Genomic DNA, 23,932 nt, shown 5'->3' with positions numbered 1-23,932 from the left:
GCATGAAACAAACAGGCTGTCACGCCCTGACCTTAGCCTGTCTTTGTTTTCTTTAGGTCAGGGTGTGACATGGGGGATATGTGTGTTTTTGTCTCATTCTAGGTTGTTGGTTACTGTCTAGTTTTTTTTGTAGATTTTTGGGGTTGTTTTCATCTAGGTGTTTATGTTGGTCTATGGTTGCCTAGATTGGTTCCCAATTAGAGGCAGGTGTTTATCGTCGTCTCTGATTGGGAACCATATTTAGGCAGCCATCCTCTTTGGGTATTTCGTGGGTTATTGTCTGTGTAGTTGCCTGTGTCAGCACACGGTATCATAGCGTCACGTTCGTTTTGTTTAAGTGTTCTTCATTCAATAAAGAAGAATGTATTCTAACCACGCTGCGCTTTGGTTCCCTCCATACGACGATCGTGACACAGGCATTCTATTTTTGCTCTATTATAGTGGCCACTATAGTAGACATCGAGTAAGTGCTCAAGGCCACATGTGTGTGACAAAGTAAAAATGTAGTTTCCATCAACCTCGCGCGCAATGTAGATATCAAAGAACGCGCAGTTCGCGGGTAGAGTAGTGGGTGAAACCATTCACTTCAAGAAAATGTGTGAAATAAAGTTTCCTTTCATTGTGTGTTTGTTGAATTCATAATATTTGCTGTCATTGTAAGGTTGGCAATACGATAGGTCTTCTGACTTACCATTTTGTGTTATTTTCTTTGAAAGAACAACTAGTGGGTTTTGAGTGCTTCTCCCCTATTTGGGAAATTGGTCTGCATGGAGATATTCTGAGTGCAGGGTCGTGTCTCCTGCCTCTGTATATAAAAAACGGTTTAAAACTGTATAACACAATAGTGTCTTTGGAAAACGGGTTCATATATCAACAGCGAATGTGACTGTATATATTTATCTTTCCGTTAATGTATTTAAGACCTATTTCGGCAAGTTAACCAAGTTGATGCTGGCTTAGCTAGCCATGTTAATAACGAGCTAACTAGCGCCGTCGGTCACTGCACTGCAATGTGTGAGGTTCTGTGTTATACACTATAGCCCGTTACCATATCAAATGTGATGGAATTTTATTTGCTGTTGGCTTGTTTGGGTGTATGTGTTATGCAACATAGCTGACTTGAGACATTGTTAACAGTTTCAGGGCCATGGGCCTTTCTCATGATGGAAAAATACAGAATAACATGAAGGCAGGAACTGTGCATTGAATTGTGGGGGCACATTCAGAACGTAGTGTTGCGAGAACAAACGGTATTTTGTTAGATAACAGGAGCCAGGTGTGTGATAACTGTATCGAGCATGAGCGCATAGATATTCTACACAACTACAACGACTGACCGCTGAAGCGCCTAGGGGGCTGGGACCAGTTCGGGTGCCAACAATCAACGATAGGCTGAGTGAGTTTAAACCACGCCCAGTCTCTACTCTGACAGGCCGGCTCGGAAGCAGGAACTACTTCTGTCAGAGTATATTATAATAACTTTGTCAGGAACAAGTCAGTTCTCTGTTTGCCCTGCGAGGTGGGACAGAGAGCCCATATATACGAAAATTGTATTTACCACTTATTGCTTAGCTAATAAAAAATACATAGTATACAATTCGGTGACTCAGTGTCATACTTATCCTGATACCAGATTCGATTGACGCAACCCTTAACAAATGTCACGCTAGCTATTGCTAGCAGGTGATTTATTGAAATATTAAGTGAATATTTATTTTCTTACTACCTTAAAAGGTTTATATAAAAAGGGTTGTACTTGTGCTCTGTATTTATGGATTAATATCACTTCACATTGAGGGCATGTATCATTACAGTTGCTCCTATCTAAAATATATCTTGTGTCCTACCTAACCAGTGAACATGTGGCTGTGACGGTCTTGCCAATGCCTGTCATCACTGTTTGATATATTTTACTGCAGGTATACTTTTCTGTATTTTTGTTATTTTTAAACACAATGCATGCATACTATATGATCACTTTCTGGATTGAGTCAGAGATATTCTGAAGGCAGTGAACGTGGCTGTGACCATCCTGTCAATGCCCATCATCACTGTTTGACATCTTTTACTGCAGATAAAACCCGAGTCAACCTGAAGTGTGGGTGCCTGTGTACCTTTCCTCTGGGGGGTTATGTGAAGTTGGTTACATGTGCAAAAACAACATTCATGGAGTAAAACATTGAATAATCCCCCCTCACTCACACACAAGTGTTACTGTCAAATTCAACACAACAAAAGCAATATATTTGGGCTACACTGCACATTACTACATGGTACACTTTCTGCCTGTGGACATCTGTTCTACAATGTGCCAGCAGAGCATGATACCCTTTGTTGGCATAATTGATCTCTTTCAGGCATACCCCTTTTTATCCACTGTATTGGAAAAGTGAGAGAGGGAAAGAGTGTGGTGTTCCATAAGCTTAGGCACAGCTACACTTGATCTCACACAGATTGCCAGGGTCCGGTAAGCAACTAACGCGTTATAACTTGAGGAACGGCAAGGACTCGTATACCAGTTAATACTATTGCGAATTGGTTAGGTTACTAACGTTAACTCATCTAAATTAGCTATCTGACTTTATTAGCCAGCTAATTTTCACACCATAAACTCAATTTTTTGATCAGTTGAATTGGCTAATGTTGCTCAACATTTCTCTGGCTAGCTAACTGTTAGGTGGAACGACACAGGGGAACCCAAGAGCAGACTCAGACCAAGAAACAGGGATGAATGAACCAAGGTATTTATTTTAACACAGGGAGATATGGAGTGCAGATCCAGGGAAGCTCGGATGAGTATTAGGAAATTAGATGTGGAAGCTGAGGTTGGAGTGAGCTGGGTTGGAACAGGGTAAACAGGTCTGGAGAGGAATCCAATGGAGTGGTGGAGTGGTGAATCCAGAACAGGGTAGCGAGATGTGGAACAGGAGCCAGAGTCAGAGCAGCAAAATGAGCAGAGATTACGATCTGGCCGAGTGGAAGTGGCAGGACTGAATATTTGTAGAGTTCTTAATTATGGAACGGGTTGCAGCTGGTGGGGAACTGCTCTGACTCAAGCACACCTGTCTCCAACCACACACACACACAGAGAGAAAGGGAGAGGCAACGGTTGCAGGTCAATGAGACACCAGATGTCCACTAGGGGGTGTGGCAGGAGCAGATGTGACATGGAGAATTCGATCCAGCTTGCAAGATATTTAACAATGCTAACAATACTTGTCCTACCACACTTTATCCCTCAACTCAAACTTCCCAAATGCCAGTTGTTTTTCGGTTACAGCTCATGAAGTAGGCTTCATCACCTCACCCAGGTCTCCGTGGTCAAGCTTCTCACCTACTGTCTTTACAGAGCGCACGCGCTGATGCTGTAACTAGCAAATTGGTTGTCTAGTCTCTCTTCAGTCACTTGCTTCATTCTGATGTTATGTGAACGATTGGCTGAGTTTTAGATACAACCAGTATTGATCCAAATGCACATTACTCGTTCACTTACAGCCAGTAGTGATCCAAAGCCCCCCACACACAAACTGTTTAGGTCACCTATTTTGGATTCAAAACATCGAATTTCGCAGAAAGGTGACTAGTTTGCATCCCTGCAAGTGTGCTTATGTCTACATAATGAGGAATTTGGAGAAAAAAATTGCAACATTTGACTATTTATGGTCTAATGATCGATGACACCAGAGTACGCTGCCCAACCTTATGTATTTGGAAAGAGAAGATTATTCTGATTAGAATGGTGTCCGACAACGGAGTATGCTGCCCAGCCTTACATAATTAGAAAGAGGAGATTCTCATTATTAAAATGGTGTCCAATTTGCAAAAAATCTAAATATACACATTGCGAGATATTTGGCAAAATAGACAGACATACAGTTGAAATTGGAAGTTTACATACACCTTAGCCAAATACATTTAATCTCAGTTTTTCACAATTCCTGACATTTAATCATAGTAAGAATTCCCTGTTTTAGGTCAGTTAGGATCACCACTTTATTTTAAGAATGTGAAATGTTAGAATAATAGTAGAGAGAATTATTTATTTCAGCTTTTATTTCTTTCATCACATTCCCAGTGGGTCAGAAGTTTACATACACTCAATTAGTATTTGGTAGCATTGTCTTTAAATTGATTAACTTGGGTCAAACGCTTCGGGTAGCCTTCCACAAGCTTACCACAATAAGTTGGGTGAATTTTGGCCCATTCCTCCTGACAGAGTTGGTGTAACTGAGTCAGGTTTGTAGGCCTCCTTGCTCGCACACGCTTTTTGTTCTGTCCACAAATGTTCTATATGATTGAGGTCAGGGCTTTGTGATGGCCACTCCAATACCTTGACTTTGTTGTCCTTAAGCCATTTTGCCTTTGCCTATGCTTGGGGTCATTGTCCATTTGAAAGAACCATTTGCAACCAAGCTTTAAATTCCTGACTGATGTCTTGAGATGTTGCTTCAATATATCCACATCATTTTCCTCCCTCATGATGCCATCTATTTTGTGAAGTGCACCAGTCCCTCCTGCAGCAAAGCACCACCACAACATAATGCTACCACCCCCGTGCTTCCCGATTGGGATGGTGTTCTTCGTCTTGCAAGCATCCCCTTTTTCCTCCAAACATAACAATGGTCAATGTGGCCAAACAGTTCTATTTTTGATTCATCAGACCAGAGGACATTTCTCCAAAAAGTATGATCTTTGTCCCCATGGGCAGTTGCTAACTGTAGTCTGGCTTTTCTATGGTGGTTTTGGAGCAGTGGCTACTTCCTTGCTGAGCGGCCTTTCAGGTTATGTCGATATAGGACTCGTTTTACTGTGGCTGTAGATACTTTTGTACCCGTTTCCTCCAGCATCTTCACAAGGTCCTTTGCTGTTGTTCTAGGATTGATTTGCACTTTTCGCTAACCCAAAGTACATCTCCAGGAGACAGCACACGTCTCCTTCCTGAGTGGTATGACGGCTGCGTGGTCCCATGGTGTTTATACTTAGTGTACTATTGTTTGTACAGATGAACGTAGTACCTTCAGACATTTGGAAATTGCTCCCAGGAATGAACCAGACTTGCGGAGGTCTACAATTTTTTTACTGAGGTCTTGGCTGATTTCTTTAGATTTTCCCATGATGTCAAGCAAAGAGGCACTGAGTTTGAAGGTAGGTCTTGAAATACATCCACATTGACACCTCCAATAGGCTAATTGACATAATTTGAGTCAATCAGTATATTTTAACCTACTAATAACCTATTTATTTATGGTTGCTTAACTTCGTTGTTGTGTAGTGCAAACTATTTTATTTTTGCTGATGTAAAGATCACGGATCCTCCTCAACTCGGCACTTCATTACTTGAAGTTTACCCCATCTCTGGCTGGCCTGAGTTCCTTCTTCGTCTGCAGAGTGTCTTGTCCAAGCTGCTCCTTTTTACTCTTCGCCTGGATGTCAGTGGCAGCTCAACAAACTCAACGATCTCAACACCCAATCTATGTTACGCCCCTGAAAACAGGGGAGAAATAATCACGAGAGTGATACGGTGTTGTATTCTCAATTCAACGTTTAGTTCAATGAGAAAAGACCGCGATTTTCCCCAGGAATATGGGTGGAGACCAGAGCAATCGATCTCCGGCTCATAGATTAAGAGCATTTCGTAGATGACAGATGAACACTTTTAGGCACCACAAAATAAAGTAATCAATATAACGTTTACACACTACTCTCACAATTCGTACCCTTTGACAGATTTTAACTTTAACACAATTATATGAATGTTATCAATCTCTATCAACTAATACTGAATGCATCTTCTTAATCTTAGATGTTTTAAGATCCTCACATACTATGAACTTACTAATACTTTTTAATGTATAACAGGCTATGAATATTTCCTTTAACCTGTTACATCTACTCACACGCGCAAACTCTCTCATTCAGACTCATACATACACGCTGTCTCTCTCTCCCCTTACCTTCGTTGGCCTCTAATTATTTATTTATTTATTTAGTCAGAGAAAATTATAGTTTTTGTGGTATTGCTTCGTGCACTGACTTTACTGAACTCTGGAGAAAACGAACATTGTCGCTGGGTGAGTACATTTGACATTTTGTCTGCAGGAACTCGCTCTTTTTCACTTGGTCCACTCGTCCAAGTGCCGATGTATTTGTGGCATGATGTGAACAGTACGAATTTGTGTCACTACCGAAGTCTAATGGTTTTAAATTACTGTTTTGTATTGTCTGGAAACTCACTTGTATAATTCACTTGCAGTAGGTCTCTTAAAAAAAAGAGAAGCCCTGCAAGGTTATTAAACAGAGGTGCCTAGTTATTCTTCTTTTGTTGATATCAGGTAACGTGCAGCCTAACCCTGATTTTAAATCAAGATCTGGTTTTGGTATTTTTCATTTAAATGTATGCAGCCTGTTGTCTAAAATTTATAGGGTTAGGATTTGGGCTAAATCAACTGATGCTGATGTAATTGTGTTTTCTGAAACCTGACTCAGCAAGTCTGTTTTTGATAAGGATATTTGTATAAGTGGTTACAATGTTTATCGCACTGATCGAGTTAAGAAAGGTGGGGGTGTGGATATATGTCAAATCTAAATTCCATGTAAGTGTGGCAAAGTCTGAAACTATTTGTAAACAGTTGGAATTTCTTGCTTTGAATATTGAGGTTTCAAAGGGTCTCTCTACTACTGTGATTGGCTGTTATAGACCCCCCTCTGCTCTCTATAACTGTGATTGGCTGTTATAGACCCCCCTCTGCTCTCGGTGATGCATTTTCTTCTTTGACGCACCTTATGTCTAAACTTCCTTACAGTGAAATGATCTTGATTGGTGATCTCAACTGGCGTTGGTTAAAGCCGTGTCTGATGATTTAAAAATGTTTTGTAATTCTATGAATCTTACCCAGTTGATTAACTCACCCACTCGCCCAAATCTTAAATGCCCAGATAAATCTGATTGATTTGATAATTGACAAATGTTCCACATAAATATTCTGTGGTTGGTGTTTTTTGTAATGATTTAAGTGACCATTGTGCTGTTGTTGCTGTTAGAAATACTAAGGTTCCAAAGACAAACCCACGTTTTATTCGTAAGAGAAATTTGAAGTGTTTTAATGAGCAGGCTTTCTTTCATGATTTGTTTTATTTTGACTGGAGCAAGATTGAGCTTATCCCTGATGTGGAAACTGCCTGGAAATTCTTTCATTATGTTTTTTCCCAAATAGTAAACAAACATGCCCCATTCCGCAGGTTCAGGGTTAAAGGGCGGGATAATCCATGGTTTTCTTCTGAGCTGTCTTGTATTATTAACGACTGTAATCTAGCCTTGGCTAAAGCAAGGAAATCATGTTCTGATGCTGATTGGCTTATTTTTAGGCAGTTACGAAACAAATGTTCTTTTCTTCTCAGGAAGGCCAAATCTGAATATTTTATGTCTGTTACCACTGATAACATGAATGACCCTAGAAAGTTTTGGAATGCTATTAAGTCTATGTCTGGTAACAGTAATGTTAATGAATTACCGTCATGTGTTTTGAAGGACTCTGTTCCTATATATGACAACTGAAATGCTGAACTGTTTTAATGAGCACTTTGTATCATCTGGTAGGCTGTCTGATTCAGTGTCCTCTGTCTCTGTACAACCCTGTGTGGATGAACCAGTGAGAGCTGGTCAAACTTTTAGCTTTTTGCCATTCTCAGTGCAGGTGGTACATAAAGCCCTGAAATCTTTAGATCAGAGAAAGCCTGCAGGTCCTGATCTTTTGGATCCCTGCTGATGTCATAGCTGAACCACTTACATCTCTGTTCAATCTAACCCTGGAATGTAATGAAATTCCAAAGATCTGGAAATCAGCATTTGTCCTACCACTTTTAAAAGGGGGAGATCCAACTCTTTTAAATAATTATAGGCCAATCTCAAAGCTGTCACCACGGGTGAAAATACTTGAAACCCTTGTAAGTGAACAGCTAAAAGAGTTTTTATTTACTAACTCTATTTTATCAATGTACCAATCGGGCTTCAGGAAGAAGCATAGCACAATTACAGCAGCCATGAAGGTTTTAAATGATATCACTGAAGCAATTGACAAAAAACAGCACTGTGTCTCACTTTTTATTGATCTCTAAGGCTTTTGATACAGTTGATCATGCTATATTAAGGCAGAGATTGTCGAGTGTAGGTCTTTCAGAGCACGCTGTTGCATGGTTTGCTATCTGTCTGATAGAACTCAGTGCACTCAATTTGATGGGCTTATGTCTGTTAAATTGTCTGTCTTGAATGGTGTGCCCCAAGGCTCTGTACTTGGTCCTCTCTTATTCACTATTTATATAAATGATTTAGACAAAAATGTCAAATGCGCAACTTCATTTTTATGCTGATTATACTGTTATTTACTGTTGTGCCTCATCTCTTACAAAAGCTTTCCAGCTTTTTAGTTGTACATGCAAACTGCTTTTTATACTGTTCAACATACCTTGTGTCAATTGAAGCTTATCCTCAATACTGACAAAACTAAACTAATGGTGTTTTCTAATGCAAGAAATAGACCTCTGAACCTTTCACCCATTACTACCAGGGCAAGGAGATGGAGGTTGTAACCTCATATAAATATCTTGGAATTTTACTTGATGACGGCCTCTCTTTTAAATTGCATATTCAACAACTTACAAAAAATTGAAGCTGAAATTGGGATTTTATTTTAGGAATAAGGCCTGTTTTTCTTTTGAAGCCAGAAGGAGGCTAGTAATCAGCTACATTTATGCCTTTACTAGACTATGGTGATATTTTATATATGAATGCTTCCGCTCAGTGTTTGAGATCAATTGACACTCTTTACCATGGCACTTTGAGATGTATTTTAAACTGCAAAATACTTACGCACCACTGCACTTTGTATACCAGGGTTGGCTGGCCTTCTCTAGTCACTCGTAGGCTCAGTCACTGGTATACTTTTATTTACCTAGCCATTTTGGGTTTACTACCTTTTTTCATTTGTGCATTTTTATTGTTCAGAAATGTGGTGGCTACTCTCTTCGTTCGCTGGACTTTATCCTGCTAACTGTTCCAAATGTCCAAACTGAATTTGGTAAAAGGGCTTTTATGTACTCGTCTTGGAACACCTTACAAAATAGTTTTAAACTGGAAGAACTTGTCCCGATTGGTGTTTTTAAAATCACTGATGAAGGATTTTGAGGCTGATTCCCTGACCTGTCAATGTTTTAATTTGCTGTTTTATACTCTTGTGAATTCAATGGTTTTTACTAGATTACTTGTAGTTTTTCATGTTGTCTGTCTGTAATTTTTTTGTAATGACTTGGTGCTGCCTATCTTGGCCAGGGCGCTCTTGAAAAATAGATTTTAATCTCAATGAGCCCTTCCTGGTTAAATAAAGGTTAAAAAAAAAGAAATAATCAAAAAATAATCAAAAGCTTCTAAAGCCATGACATTTTCTGGAATTTTCCAAGCTGTTTAAAGGCACAGTCAACTTAGTGTATGTAAACCTCTGACCCACTGGAATTGTGATATAGTGAATTATAAGTGAAATAATCTGTCTGTAAACAATTGTTGGAAAAATTACTTGTGTCATGCACAAAGTAGATGTCCTAACCGAACTATAGTTTAACAAGACATTTGTGGAGTGGTTGAAAAACAACTTTTAATGACTCCAACCTAAGTGTATGTAAACTTCCGACTTCAACTGTACCTATATTTCCCTATAGGAAACAATAGGACAACCTCAGAGTCCCATGAGTAATTTTTTGTTGTTGTTTTCTACCAGCAACGTGGGCAGTTCTCATTGCCAACAATAGCAAACGCATGCATTGTGACGTAGAACAATGGCTGAGAGTAGAACATTCAGAAGGCAAGTTGGTGCTCAATAGAACTTTGAGCGAATTTGAATCTACAAAAAATGCATTGTAAAAAAAAAATGCATGCATTGTACAAAGACTCACATTTAATTTTATAAACGTTGTACACCAATATACTACTCATTTGCTAATAAGTGCAAAATATTCTAGATTTAATTTAGGGTTGGAGATGCTTAATGTGAGTCTGGAAGGAGAGTTTACAGTCTAGCCAGACACCTAGGTAGTTGTCCACATATTCTAAGTCAGAACCAGAACCATCCAGAGTAGTGATGCTGGGCGTGCAGGTGCGGGCAGTGATCGGTTGAAGAGCATGCATTTAGTTGTACTTGCATTTAAGAGCAGTTGGAGGCCACGGAAGGAGAGTTGTATGGCATTGAAGCTCGTCTGGAGGTTAGTTAACACAGTGTCCAAAGAAGGGCCAGAAGTATACAGAATGGTGTCGTCTGCGTAGAGGTGGATCAGAGAATCACCAGCAGCGAGAGCGACATCATTGATGTATACAGAGAAGAGAGTCAGCCCAAGAATTGAACCCTGTGGCACCCCCATAGAGACTGCAAGAGGTCCGGACAACAGGCCCTCCGATTTGACACACTGAACTCTATCAGAGAAGTAGTTGGTAAACCAGGCGAGGCAATCATTTCAGAAACCAAGGCTGTCGAGTCAGCCAATAAGAATGTGGTGATTGACAGAGTCGAAAGTCTTGGCCAGGTCGATGAATACGGCTGCACAGTAATGTCTCTTATCGATGGCGGTTATGATATCGTTTAGGACCTTGAGCGTGGCTGAGGTGCACCCATGACCAGCTCTGAAACCAGATTGCATAGCAGAGAAGGTACGGTGGGATTCAAAATGGTCGGTAATATGTTTGTTGACTTTGCTTTCGAAGACCTTAGAAAGGCAGGGTAGGATAGATATAGGTCTGTAGCAATATGGGTCCAGAGTGTCTCCCCCTTTGAAGAGGGGGATGACCGCGGCAGCTTTCCAATCTTTGGGAATCTCAGACGATATGAAAGAGAGGTTGAAAAAGGCTAGTAATAGGAGTTGCAACAATTTTGGCAGATCATTTTAAAAAGAGAGGGTCCAGATTGTCTCGTCCGGCTGATTTGTAGGGGTCCAGGTTTTGCAGTTCTTTAAGAACATCAGCTATCTGGATTTGGGTGAAGGGGAAATGGGGGAAACTTTGGCGAGTTGCTGTGGAGAGTGCAGGGCGGTTGACCAGGGTAGGGGTAGTCAGGTGGAAAGCATGGCCAGCCGTAGAAAAATGCTTATTGAAATTCTCAATTATAGTGGATTTATCGGTGGTGACACTGTTTCCTAGCCTCAGTGCAGTGAGCAGCTGGGAGGAGGTGCTCTTATTCTCCATGGACTTTACAGTGTCCCAGAACTTTTTTTGAGTTTGTGTTACAGGATGCAAATTTAATTGCCCGTGTATATTTGTTCCTAACTTCCCTGAAAAGTTACATATCATGGGGGCTATTCGATGCTAATGCAGAACGCCACAGGATGTTTTTGTGCTGGTCAAGGGCAGTCAGGTCTGGAGAGAACCAAGGGCTATATCTGTTCCTGGTTCGACATTTTTTAAATTGGGCATGCTTATTTAAGATGGTGAGGAAGGCACTTTTAAAGAATAACCAGGCATCTTCTACTGACGGGATGAGGTCAATATCCTTCCAGGATACCCGGGCCAGGTCGATTAGGAAGGCCTGCACGCTGAAGTGTTTTAGGGAGCGTTTAGGGATGAGGGGTGGTTGTTTAACCGCAGACACGTTACGGATGCAGGCAGTGATCGCTGAGATCTTTGTTGAAAACAGCAGAAGTATATTTGGAGGGCAAGTTGGTTAGGATGATATCTATGAGGGTGCCCGTGTTTACAGATTTGGGGTTGTACCTGGTGGGTTCATTTGATCATTTGTGAGAGATTGAGGGCATCTAGCTTAGATTGTAGAAGGGCTAAAGTATGACAATTGGGTACTTTTTCCACGCCACCCTGTCTGCGTCACACCAAACGACAAGCATCACACCGGGAATCTTCCCCTTCAGTTCGTCAGCTTTTACATTTACCGCTACCCCAGTAATCACTTTGCCCTTTTCTTGAGAGCAAAACAATTCACCTGTCTTGCCCCCGTTCATTTAACACGGAGCGCCTGCTCCCTCCTGACCAGCAGAAACACAAACAATTATCACAAGACCACTACTGGTTACCCTCACAGATTTCACAGCACCCAACTCTGTTTTCACAAATGGATCAGCCAAAAGGCAAGGGTCCACTTTTTCCAAAAAGCTTCAGTCCTACTGTCACAGACTCATCTTTATCCTGACTCTCGCTGCAAGCCTCAGGCTCCAAGAACTTCACCACACCTACCACACTTTGCCCTCAATTCACTTCCATTTCTCTTCCTGTCTTCAACTCACTCTGCTTACACTTTCTACCATTCTTCTTTTACAAACCATCTCAATTTTTCCAACATTTGAACCTACTCAAGCTCACCATCTTCCTCTCTCTCTTTTCCCCTCCATTCCTCCTCAGTATTCCAATTGTCTCCTTATGATAATACTGCACTTCTCCTGACATCTTGTTCTTGCCTTGTCAAGGGACACCATTTAACCAGCTGTCACAATCTCCATACAATCAGCTCAAACCCCTCGTGCTTTCTGGTGTTGGTAACTGGTCCGCCATGTTTAGAACATGAGGGCACAGAGCTCTCATCACGCTTTGAGCAAACAGGAGTAAAAGCATGGCTCCCGCTGATGACTTCACAACATCAATGCAATTTAGAAAATACAATAAAATAGTGCACTCTTGAAAGTAGTGTAATACATATCAAAATAACCTTAGAATAATACATGAAAATAAATCTGAGAGATTTTCAGTAAAATACTAAGTATATTTTACACCTGTTACAGATGGACACATATTGGGGAATAGGCTACCGTTTGTGTAAGTGTTCTTTCTACTGCTTCTACCTGAGGCCTGGGCAAAAACGGTGGTAGAGCATTTACTTCTGCAGCAAAAGACACTAAGATCGAGCACCATGACAGCTGGTCTCTCTCCTGTTACATTAAAACGATGTGCTGATATAGATAATATTTGAAAGTATAATCAAATTGCAGGCATGAGAGAAGATCATCAAGGGATATCAACTTTAAGAATAAAGAAAATGCCATGTCTCAAATGATTTTGATCAAGAAGAAGTGGTCAATCACTGGCAAATCTGTAGCAGTCAAATTAACCTGTAAAGCGGGTAGTAACATGATTAGATAATTGTATCTGGCTAATGGTAGTATGAGTAAATGTCGAACATCATCGCAGTTTGTTCATGATTTTTAGCGACATACATAAATAAACTAAGCACACTATACCAGGCTTTCAAATGGTATGCAAAGAAAACAGCCGCGATGTAAAATATCCATAATGGAGCACAATTGCTGTGCCCCTGATCGTGGCCTGTCTATAACTACCAGCAGTTGGGTGTCCAGACTTCTTCCGCATTTTCCTACGACTTTCGGGCTGTGACGTGAGTGCTGACGGCGGCCTTGGTGCTGGCGGAGCTGGGGGCTGTAGCGATTATCAGTGGAGCTTCGAAAGTCTCGGCCCCTCCCTCCCTGCGCCTCAGCGGCCCGCCCAGCTAGCACAAACTCCCGATTGAATCCTGCCCGAGTCTGGGGAAACCGGACGGCCTGGAAATCGTGAGAGGCCAACCTGTACTACACAATCTGGTAAGCAGGTCTTGCGCTTTTTTTTTTTATGTGCACGGAGCATAGGTAATGCTTTACATTTGTGATTGCATGTACATTATTCTATGTTTCTATCTGAAAAGTGGAGAAGCGTACGAGGGGTTGTGCCTTTCTTGCTTATTTGGTCCCCGGCCTCAATAGGCCATAATTACGGCCTAGAAAATCAGCGAGGGGATTTTTCGAAACATCGGTAACATTATAGTCTGCTATTAGCCAGATACCCCCCACAAAGTTGAACAGTATAGTTACCATGTTCAAATATGATATTGTACAGAGATTATATTTGCTCTGCATTAAACAGCGCCAGTGGTTAAAATGTTTGTCCGGGGATCTCCATCAAAATGGCGCACATCTGTTTTTGAAAACGCTGAAGGAAATATGCTTTAGCTAGGCAGGCTAGCCGCCATACTTAGCAATAAACCTTTCGGGTGGCTCGCGAACTTGCTAACATTAGCTATGCACTAATGTTTACTATCGCACCGATGTGTGGGTTGGGTCAGCTGTCATGTTTCCCTTGACGCTAGCTAGCTCAAAGCTGCCTTTCACTTATTTTTTTAACAACTTAAACGACCACATTTAGCTAGAGTCTAATCTTTGATGTTATGTAACCATTTTATACTGCGACCGCCAGATACTTTTGAAATTCATTTTTTTTTAACCTTTTGCCTTATAAATGTTGTATTTTTGTGTAAATATCGAGGTAAATTACAGCAAGCGCCATTTTTGTACTGAATTTGTTCCCATTTAGGCTATAGTTAAAGGTTTGAGTTTGTTGATCTAATTGTGCGTGTCCTCATGAAGCATCACTGCTTGTCTCGCTCTCCCACGCTGTTGTGTGCCAGACCACTGCTGTCAGATTTGACCGTGGGGGAATTGGGATGACAAATGTGCTGCGTCGCTCAAAACCTCTTGTTTATCTCTCGATGCATTTCGGCGAGTAAACCGCATACATTTTTTTCACTTTGCATGACTATGAGGATTAAGATCGATAGATAGTATTTGCTTGGCTGAAAACATCTCTCGTGACGTCAAAGCACATTACAACAAAATAAGGATTTTATCTTTATTATCACAGCTTAAATAAACCTAATCACATAGCTGCCTATACCCTTCCTATTTTTTGGTTTAGGCAGTGTGCCACGTAATATAGCTAAAATAGTTTAGAAGTTTACCACCAAATAAAATGCAGACCAATATAATTTATATCCAGAAAGATTAGGACATGACTACATTTCACAGGAGGGGAAACACATGGGCATAATGATACCTGTTACATTGTAACGATATCTATTTCTTGTTAGAGAGAATAATACTTTGAGTGAGATTTAGGATTTGAATATGGTAGACTAATATTTTGGGTTAACCATTAGGCCTATGTGACTGTGATTTGACTGGTCAATTATTGCCTCCAGTGCTGCAGTGACAAATGAGGTGTAAGGACAATGGATGAGGATGAGACAAGGCTTGCACTCCATTCCCAGGATCCTAAAATCATTCTCCATGGATCAGGTAATAGCTACGTTTCACTGAGCATTCAAGTATTTCCCTGTACTTTTGTTATGCACAAAAATAAAACTTTTCTTAAAAGCTTTTTTTTTTTATAGCTATTTTCTTTGTAAGAGTGCATTCATACAGTGGCTTATGAAAGTATTCATACCTCTTGACTTATTCCACATTTTGTTGTTACAGCCTGAATTCAAAATGGATGAAAAATATATTTTTCTCCCATCTACACACAATACCCCATAATGACACAGTGAAACATGTTTTTAGAAATTTCTGCACATTTCTTGAAAGAAATCATCAGAAATAATCTAATTTACATAAGTATCCACACCCTTGAGTCAAAACATGATAGAACCACCTTTGGTGGTGATTACAGCTGTGGGTCTATCTGGTTAAGTCTCAAAGAGATTTGCACACCTGGATTGTACAATATTTGCCCATTATTCCACTCAAAATTCTTCCAGCTCTGTCAAATTGGTGGATGATCATTGCTAGACAACCATTTTCATGTCTTGCCATAGATTTTCAAGCAGATTTAAGTCAAAACTGTAATTCGGCCACTCCGGAACATTCACTGTCTTCTTGGCAAGCAACTCCAGTGTAGATTTGACCTTGTGATTTAGGTTATTGTCCTGCTGAGAGGTGAATTAATCTCCCAGTGCCTGGTGGAAAGCAGACTGAACCAAGTTTTCCTCTAGGATTTTGCCTGTGCTTAGCTCCATTCAGCTATTTTTTTTATCCTGGAATAACTCTCCAGTCCTTAACGACTACAAGCATACCCATAACATAATGCAGCCACCACTATGCTTGAAGAGTGGTACTCAGTACTGTATTGTATTTTCCCCAAACACAAACTTTGTATTCAGGACAGAAAGTTTGCTTTGCCACTTTTTTGCAGTATTAATATTTTCCTTCTTTTCACTGTGTCACTTAGGGTAGTAATTGTGGAGTAACTGCAATGTTGTTGATCCAGCCTCAGTTTTCTCCTACCATAGCCATTAAACTCTAACTGTTTTAAAGTCACCGTTGCCTCATAGTGAAATCCCTGAGCGGTTTCCTTCCTCTCTGGCAACTGATTTAGGAAGGATGCCTGTGTCTTTGTAGTGACTGGGTATATTGATACACCATCCAAAGTGTAATTAATAACTTCACCATGCTCAAAGGGATATTCAATGTCTGCTTTTATTTTTTACCCATCTACCAATAGGTGCCCTTTGTGAGGCATCGGAAAATCTCCCTGGTCTTTGTGGTTGAATCTGTGTTTGAAATTCACTGCTCGACCAAAGACTGTAAAAATGCGACCTGATGCGTCTCTGCTTGACACTCAGCATTAAGGAGATAGATTGGGGTAAGGTCCTGCAATAGACTCACGTCCAGTCCAGGGGGTACATCAAGCTACATAAACCTGCCCTATGAGCTGTTCCAGCTTGCACAAGCCATGGCTCGTGCCGGGCTACTTACTGTGCAAGGCTACTTACTGTGTTTGAAATGCATTGCTCGACTGGGGGACCTTACAGATAATTTTATGTGTGGGGTAAAGAGATGAGGTAATCATTCAAAAATCATGTTGAACACCTATTATTGCGCACATTGAGTCCATGCAACTTATTATGTGAATTGTTAAGCAAATTTGTACTCCTCAACTTATTTATGCTTGCCATAACAAAGGGGTTGAATACTTATTGACTCAGGACATTTCAGCTTTTAATTTTTAATTAATTTGTACAACTTTAGAAAAGCATAATTCCACTTTGACATTATGGGGTGGGTAGGCCAGTGACAAAAAAAATCTAAATTGAATCCATTTTAAATTTGAGCTGGTGCACTTGTTGAACAAGTCAAGGGGTGTGAATATTTTCTGAAGGCATTGTATGTCTGCAGCGATATGTTTATGTAGGCCAACACGGAAGATATCCACCTGTTCCTGTGTTGGTGTGTTCCAGATGAGGGTGGTGCTGGAGGGGAGGAGTTTGTGGTGGAGCTGCAGGAGACGGTGCTTGTGTCGGAGGGGGAGGGGGAGGGAATGGCGGTGCATGGGTTCGCTCCAGAGGAGCTGGTGATACAGGATGCGGTTGAGGACGTGGTGTCTGAGTATGTGCACTGCGACGAGGACGAGGAGGTTGCTGTGGAGACATGTGTGATGTCGCTGGAGGGGGAGGACGAAGGCGTTGCCATGGGGGACATGGCTGAGGATGAGATGGTGGCAGACGGGCATGCCCAGGATGAACTGGACCCAGAGCAAGACACAGACGGCTGTGGGGACTACCTCATGATCTCCTGTGAGCACCATCCTGCTTCACTTTTCCAGTTCTACATCAATAGCCCTCACTCAGTCACCTGGCCTCTTATAAAGAAAACATTGCAGTCAGACTAATGATCAGTAGTGAATGGATCTCTTAACTCGCTCTCTTTTCATCTCCCTCCAGTGGATGAGGCAGGCAAGATGGTGTCAGACGACGGCACAGAGGTGACTGTGGAGGGAGCCGTGGAGGACCAGGTGGAGAAGGACGAGGATGGCCAGGAGGTGATCAAGGTGTACATCTTCAAGGCAGACTCTGGGGAGGATGACCTGGGTAAGGAGACATTTGAATCATGTTTAATGCACTTAGAAAGAGGGATAATATAACCCACGGTAGTTGATCACTGAGGGTTATTAAGACATTGTGTGGATGTCTGCGTAGGAGAAACGGAGGACGCGGCACTGACGGACTCTACAGGCCGAACACTCCGAGAGAAGATGGTGTACATGTCTCAGGGGGACCATGGTAAGAAATACATTCGGTGTGTGTGAGAGAGTGTGTGTGTTTTACGATTGTGTTACAACTAGTGTGTTTTCCTGCAGGTGCATCAAAGATATCTGATGAGGTTTACATGGAGGTGGTGGTGGGGGGTGAGGAGCCAGTGACCCATGAGCGGTCTTACGATGGCACGGCTCTCAGTAAGGACTTCATGCCTGTGGCTTGGGCAGCCGCTTATGGTCAGTGACACACACTATTATATACAAATATATCGTTTAACAGGGCAGATAAAGTCTTGTTGCTCTTCTGTACTCTAGTGATAAATACAGTGCATTTGGAAAGTATTCAGACCACTTTCCTTTTTCCACGTTTTGTTACATTACAGCCTTATTGTAAAATGGATTACATATATTTTTTAATTCTCATCAATCTACACACAATACCCCATAATGACAAAGCGAAAACGGGTTTTTAGAACATTTTCCAAATGTGTATATAATTTTAAAAAATGAAATACCTTATTTACATAAGTATTCAGGCCCTTTTCTATGAGACTCGAAATTGAGCTCATGTATCCTGTTTCCATTGATCATCCTTGAGATGTTTCGACAACTTGATTGGAGTCCACCTGTGGTAAATTCATTTGATTGGACATGATTTGGAAATGCACACTCCTGCCTATGTAAGGTCCCACAGTTGACAGTGCATGTCAGAGCAAAAACCAAGCCATGATATCAAAGGAATTGTGTGTAGAGCTCCAAGACAGGATTGTGTTGAGGCACAGATCTCGGGAAGGGTACCAAAACATTTCTGCAGCATTGAAGATCCCCAAGAACACAGTGGCCTCCATCATTCTTAAATGGAAGAAGTTTTGAACCACCACTCTTTCTTGAGCTGGTTGCCCAGCCAAACTGCGCAATCAGGTGAGAAGGGCCTTGGTCAGGGAGGTGACCAAGAACCCAATGGTCACACTGACAGAGCTCCAGAGTTCCTCTGTGGTGATGGAAGAACTTTCCAGAAGGACAACCATCTCTGCTGCACTCCACCAATCAGGCCTTTATGGTAGAGTGGCCAGATGGAAACCACTCCTCAGTAAAATGCACATGACAGCCTGCTTGGAATTTGCCAAAAGGCACCTAAAGGACTATGTCCATGAGACACATGATTCTCTGGTCTGATGAAACCAAGATTGAACTCTTTAACCTGAATGCCAAGCGTCAAATCGGGAGGAAACCTGGCACCATCCTTACGGTGAAGCATAGTGGTGGCAGCATCACGCTATGGGGATGTTTTTCAGAGGCAGGGACTGGGAGACTAGTCAGGATCGAGGGAAAGATGAACGGAGCGAAGTACAGCGAGATATTTAATGAAACCTGTTCGAGTGCTCAGGACCGCAGACTGGGGTGAAGTTTCACCTTCCAACAGGACAACAACCCTAAGTACATAGCCAAGACATTGCAGGAGTGGCTTCGGGACAAGTCTCTGAATATCCTTGTGTCCCAGCCAGAGCCCAGACTTGCACCCAATGAAACATCTCTGGAGAGACCTGAAAATAGCTGTGCAGCGATGCTCCCCATCCACCTGGCAGAGCTTGAGAGGATCTGCAGAGAAGAGTGGGAGAAACTCCCTAAATACAGGTGTGCCAAGCTTATAGCATCATACCCAAGAAGACTCAAGGCTGTAATTGCTACCAAAGGTGCTTCAACAAAGTACTGAGTAAAGAGCCTGAATACAAATGTAAATGTGATATTTCAGTGTTTTATTTTTAAAACATTTGCAAAAAATTCTAACCATGTTTTTGCTTTGGTATTGTGTGTAGATTGATGAGGGTGGGGACAGTTTAATCAATTTTAGAACAAGGCTGTAACGTATCAAAATGTGGGAAAAGTTTGAATACTTTCCGAATGCACTGCATCTCTGCTCTAGCAGTGTTAAGAGAAGGTGTGCATTTGCATTCAACGTTTACGATGTGATTCCAGGTTCTGAGGACAGTGAAAGCTGTGAGAACCGGAACGGTGCCGCCAGTGCGCTGCTGCACATTGACGAGTCAGACGAAGTGGACAAGGTCAGCAGGCAACGGAACAAGAATAAGAGAACAAGGGCTGAGCCTCGCCAGGTCCAGACAGGTACGTAGCTGTCAGATGGGACTGAACTACAGTCAGGTCCCAAATTTATTGGCACCCTTGACAAAGATGAGCAAATAACACTGTAAAATAATTAATACAAATAGTGCGCGACACTACAATTCCAAAAGTATGTGGACAACCCTTCAAATTAGTGGATTTGGCTATTTCAGCCACACCTGCTGCTGACAGGTGTATAAAATCAAGCACACAGCCATGCCATCTCCATAGACTTCACATTGGCAGTAGAATGGTCATACTGAAGAGCTCAGTGACTTTCAATGTGGCACCATCATAAGATGCCACCTTTCCAGCAAGTCAGTTTGTCAAATTACTGCCCTGCTAGAGCTGCCCTGGTCAACTGTAAGTTCTGTTATTGTGAAGTGGGAATGTCTAGGAACAACAACGGCTCAGCCGCGAAGTGATGGGCCACACAAGTTCACAGAACGGGACTACTGAGTGCCGAAGTGCGTAAAAATCTTCTGTCCTCGGTTGCAACACTTAGTACCGAGATCCAAACTGCCTCTGGAAGAAATGTCAGCACAATACCTGTTCATTGGGAGCTTCATGAAATGGGTTTCCATGGCCTAGCAGCCACACACAAGCCCAAGATCACCGTGCGCAATGCCAAGCGTCAGCTGGAGTGGTGTAAAGCTTGCCGAGCAGTGGAAACGCGTTGTCTGGAGTGATGAATCACGCTTCACCATGCCCGAATGCATAGTGCCATCTGTAAAGGTTGGCGGAGGAGGAATAATGGTCTGAGGCTGTTTTTCATGGTTCGGGCTAGGCCCCTTAGTTCTAGTGAAGGGAAATCTTAACACTACAACATACAATGACATTCTAGACGATTCTGTGCTTCCAACTTTGTGGCAACAGTTTGGGGAAGGCCCTTTCCTGTGTCAGCATGACAACTCCCCTGTGCACAAAGCGGAAATGGTTTGTGTTGAAGACCTTGACTGGCTTGCATAGAGCCCTAACCTCAGCCCCATCGAACACCTTTGGGATGAATTGGAATGCTGACTACGATCCGGGCCTAATCGCCCAAGATCCGTGCCCGACCTCACTAATACTCTTGTGGCTGAATGGAAGCAAGTCTCCGCAGCAATGTTTCAACATCTAGTGGAAAGCCTTCCCAGAAGAGTGGAGGCTGATATAGCAGCAGAGGGGGGGACCAACTCCATATTAATGCCTATGATATTGGAATGAGATGTTCGACGAGTAGGAGTCAACATACTTTTGGTAATGTAGTGTATGTGCAGATACAAAAGTAATGTATATTGTGTGATAATTATTTTTTTTGAAATTGCTCAGAGAAAGACATTTTGCTTAACAAACAAAATGCATCTAAAAGATAGGGGAGGGGTCAAAAATATTGCCACCCCTGAATTCAATATACCTGCACCCTTCCCTTGTGAGCATAATGACACTGAACCTTTTTCTAAAAGGTTTTATGAGATAGGTGAACACATTGGAATGGGTCTTAGACAATTCCTCCATACAGAATCTCTCCAGATTCTCCATTGTAGTTTTGAGATTTATTTGTTAAACAAATTCTTTCTCTAAGCAATTGTATTAGTATAAAATAATTGTCCAAATTTCTGAGCATACAATATAGCGCAGTATTTGTGTTGTTATTTTATACAGTCGTCTTTGCTCATCTTTATCAAGGGTGCCAATCATTTTGCACCTGACTGTATATATTACTGATTCTATGGGCTGGGCAACTGCGGGTTATTTATAAAGTCAGCTGATTGTCAAACTCACTCTGCACAGGTTTTCACACGTTTCATTTCTGAATAAAGATCATGTGATATCTGGGAGTCATGAATTTTGTATCTGTCTCCCATTCCAGCCATCATTATTGGTCCGTATGGCCAGCCTCTGACCGTGTACCCCTGCATGCTCTGTGGCAAGAAGTTCAAGTCGCGAGGCTTCCTGAAGCGCCACACCAAAAACCACCACCAGGATGTCCTGACCAGGAAAAAGTACCAGTGCACGGACTGTGACTTCACCACCAACAAGAAGGCCAGCCTTCATAACCACATGGAGGGGCACACGCTGAGCAGCAAGGGTCTGTTTGAGTGTGAGGTGTGTGGCAAGGAGTTCCACCAGCAGGCGGTGCTCTTCTCGCATCGATTGCAGCACCACCACCGTGAGCCCAAGAGTCCGGTGCCTTCACAGGCCAACAAGATGCACAAGTGTAAGTTCTGTGACTACGAGACGGCTGAACAAGGTCTGCTCAACCGCCACTTGCTGGCTGTCCATAGTAAGAGCTTCCCCCACATCTGTGTGGAATGTGGCAAGGGCTTCCGGCACCCCTCCGAGCTGAAGAAACACATGCGCACGCACACCGGCGAGAAGCCTTACTCTTGCCTCTACTGCGACTACAAGTCGGCAGATTCCTCCAACCTGAAGACTCATGTCAAGACCAAGCACAGCAAAGAGATGCCCTTCAAGTGTGAGCGCTGCTTCCAAACGTTTGCTGAGGAGGAGGAGTTGCTGCAGCACGGGCTGACGCACGAGGAGGCCAAAACCCACCTGTGTGCCCACTGTGAACACAAGAGCTCCAACTCCAGTGACCTGAAGCGCCACATCATATCGGTGCACACCAAGGACTACCCCCACAAATGTGCCGTCTGCGATAAAGGCTTCCACCGGCCGTCTGAACTGAAGAAGCACTCTGCGTTGCACCGTGCCAAGAAACTGCACCAGTGCCGACACTGCAACTTCAAGATCGCGGACCCCTTTGTGCTCAGTCGCCATATCCTGTCGGTCCACACCAAGGAGCAACAGGCCTCTCCTGAAAAGAACGGGCCCAAAAGGACCTTATTGGGGCCTTCCCCTGCCAGTCCACCGGTGGCAAGGAAGCAGGTGTTGGTACCTGGTGCTAGTTCTAGTGCTGCGGGCATGGCCAAGGGGCCCAGGGAGAGGAGGGTGTACCAGTGTCAGTACTGTGACTACAGCTCTGGGGATGCCTCGGGCTTCAAGCGCCATGTGATCTCCATCCACACAAAAGACTACCCCCACCGCTGTGAGATCTGCTCTAAAGGCTTCCGCAGGCCCTCGGAGAAGAGCCAGCATATCGCACGCCACCACAAGGACTTAGTGCAGGCAGAGTGACCCTGGCACAACCTACCCCTCATACCACAACAAAAACACAGATGGAACCACTACCACACCGTAATCAATTGTATGTGTGTATACTGAACAAAAATATAAATGCAACAATTTCAACATTTTTACTGAGTTAAAGTTCATATAAGGAAATCAGTCACTTGAAATAAATTCATTAGGCCCTAATCTATGGATTTCACATGACTGGGAATACAAATATGCATCTGTTGGTCACAGATACATTAAGAATAGGGGCATGGATCAGAAAACCAGTCAGTATCTGGTGTGAGACCACCATTTGTCTCATGCAGCGTGACACATCTTTGGATCTCGCAATGGTATCTCTGCATTCAAATTGCAATCGATAAAATGCAATTTGGTGTTCGTTGTCTGCAGCTTATGTCTGCGCATACCATTACCATGGGGCACTGTTCACAATGTTGACATCTGCACACGACGCCATTCACATGGTCTACGGTTGTGAGGCCAGTTGGACATACTGCCAAATTATTTAAAAGAAAGTTGGAGACAGCTTATGGTAGAGAATTGAACATTAAATTTTCTGGGAACAGCTCTGGTGGACATTCCTGCAGTCAGCATGCCAATTACACGCTCCCTCGAAACTTGAGACATCTGTTGTGTGACAAAACGTTCCATTTTAGAGGGGCCTTTTATTGTTCCCAGCACAAGGGGCACCTGTGTAATGATCATGCTGTTTAATCAGCTTCTTGATATGCCACACCTGGCAGGTGGATGGGTTATCTTTGCAAATGAGAAATGCTCACTAACAAGGATGTTGACAAATTTGTGCACGGAATTTGAGAGAAATAAGCTTTTTGTGCGAATGGAACATTTCTT

At 42.5% G+C, this 23,932-nt stretch overlaps 1 protein-coding gene across 3 annotated transcripts; it reads left to right on the top strand.

Moving 5' to 3' along the window:
- The first annotated feature begins 13,118 nt into the window (after window positions 1–13,118).
- LOC112228910 (zinc finger protein X-linked) lies at window positions 13,119–23,269 on the top strand. Of its 3 annotated transcripts, none has more exons than XM_024394673.2 (8): window positions 13,119–13,575; window positions 15,006–15,102; window positions 17,043–17,378; window positions 17,526–17,672; window positions 17,781–17,864; window positions 17,942–18,076; window positions 19,817–19,963; window positions 21,813–23,268. In XM_024394673.2, the coding sequence occupies exons 2-8, from the start codon at window positions 15,036–15,038 to the stop codon at window positions 23,078–23,080; spliced, it is 2,184 nt and encodes a 727-aa protein (XP_024250441.1). In that variant the 5' UTR covers window positions 13,119–13,575; window positions 15,006–15,035; the 3' UTR covers window positions 23,081–23,268. The 3 variants fall into 3 exon arrangements, with proteins under 3 accessions (XP_024250441.1, XP_024250442.1, XP_024250443.1); XM_024394674.2 differs by lacking the exon at window positions 13,119–13,575 and adding an exon at window positions 16,307–16,447 and having other exon boundaries at window positions 21,813–23,269; XM_024394675.2 differs by lacking the exon at window positions 13,119–13,575 and having other exon boundaries at window positions 16,981–17,378.
- Window positions 23,270–23,932: the final 663 nt, after the last annotated feature.

Source organism: Oncorhynchus tshawytscha, linkage group LG30 (genome assembly GCF_018296145.1).
Source record: "Oncorhynchus tshawytscha isolate Ot180627B linkage group LG30, Otsh_v2.0, whole genome shotgun sequence".
In the NCBI taxonomy this organism is placed as follows: Eukaryota; Metazoa; Chordata; class Actinopteri; order Salmoniformes; family Salmonidae; genus Oncorhynchus; species Oncorhynchus tshawytscha.
This window is presented reverse-complemented; position numbering and strand designations above follow the sequence as displayed.

Excerpts from the sequence above, each read along its gene's own strand:
- LOC112228910 (XM_024394673.2), top strand. The coding sequence starts at position 15,036 with ATGGATGAGGATGAGACAAGGCTTGCACTCCATTCCCAGGATCCTAAA. Across the intron at positions 15,103-17,042 it reads AATCATTCTCCATGGATCAG|ATGAGGGTGGTGCTGGAGGG; the intron begins GTAATAGCTACG and ends GGTGTGTTCCAG. Across the intron at positions 18,077-19,816 it reads GGCTTGGGCAGCCGCTTATG|GTTCTGAGGACAGTGAAAGC; the intron begins GTCAGTGACACA and ends ATGTGATTCCAG.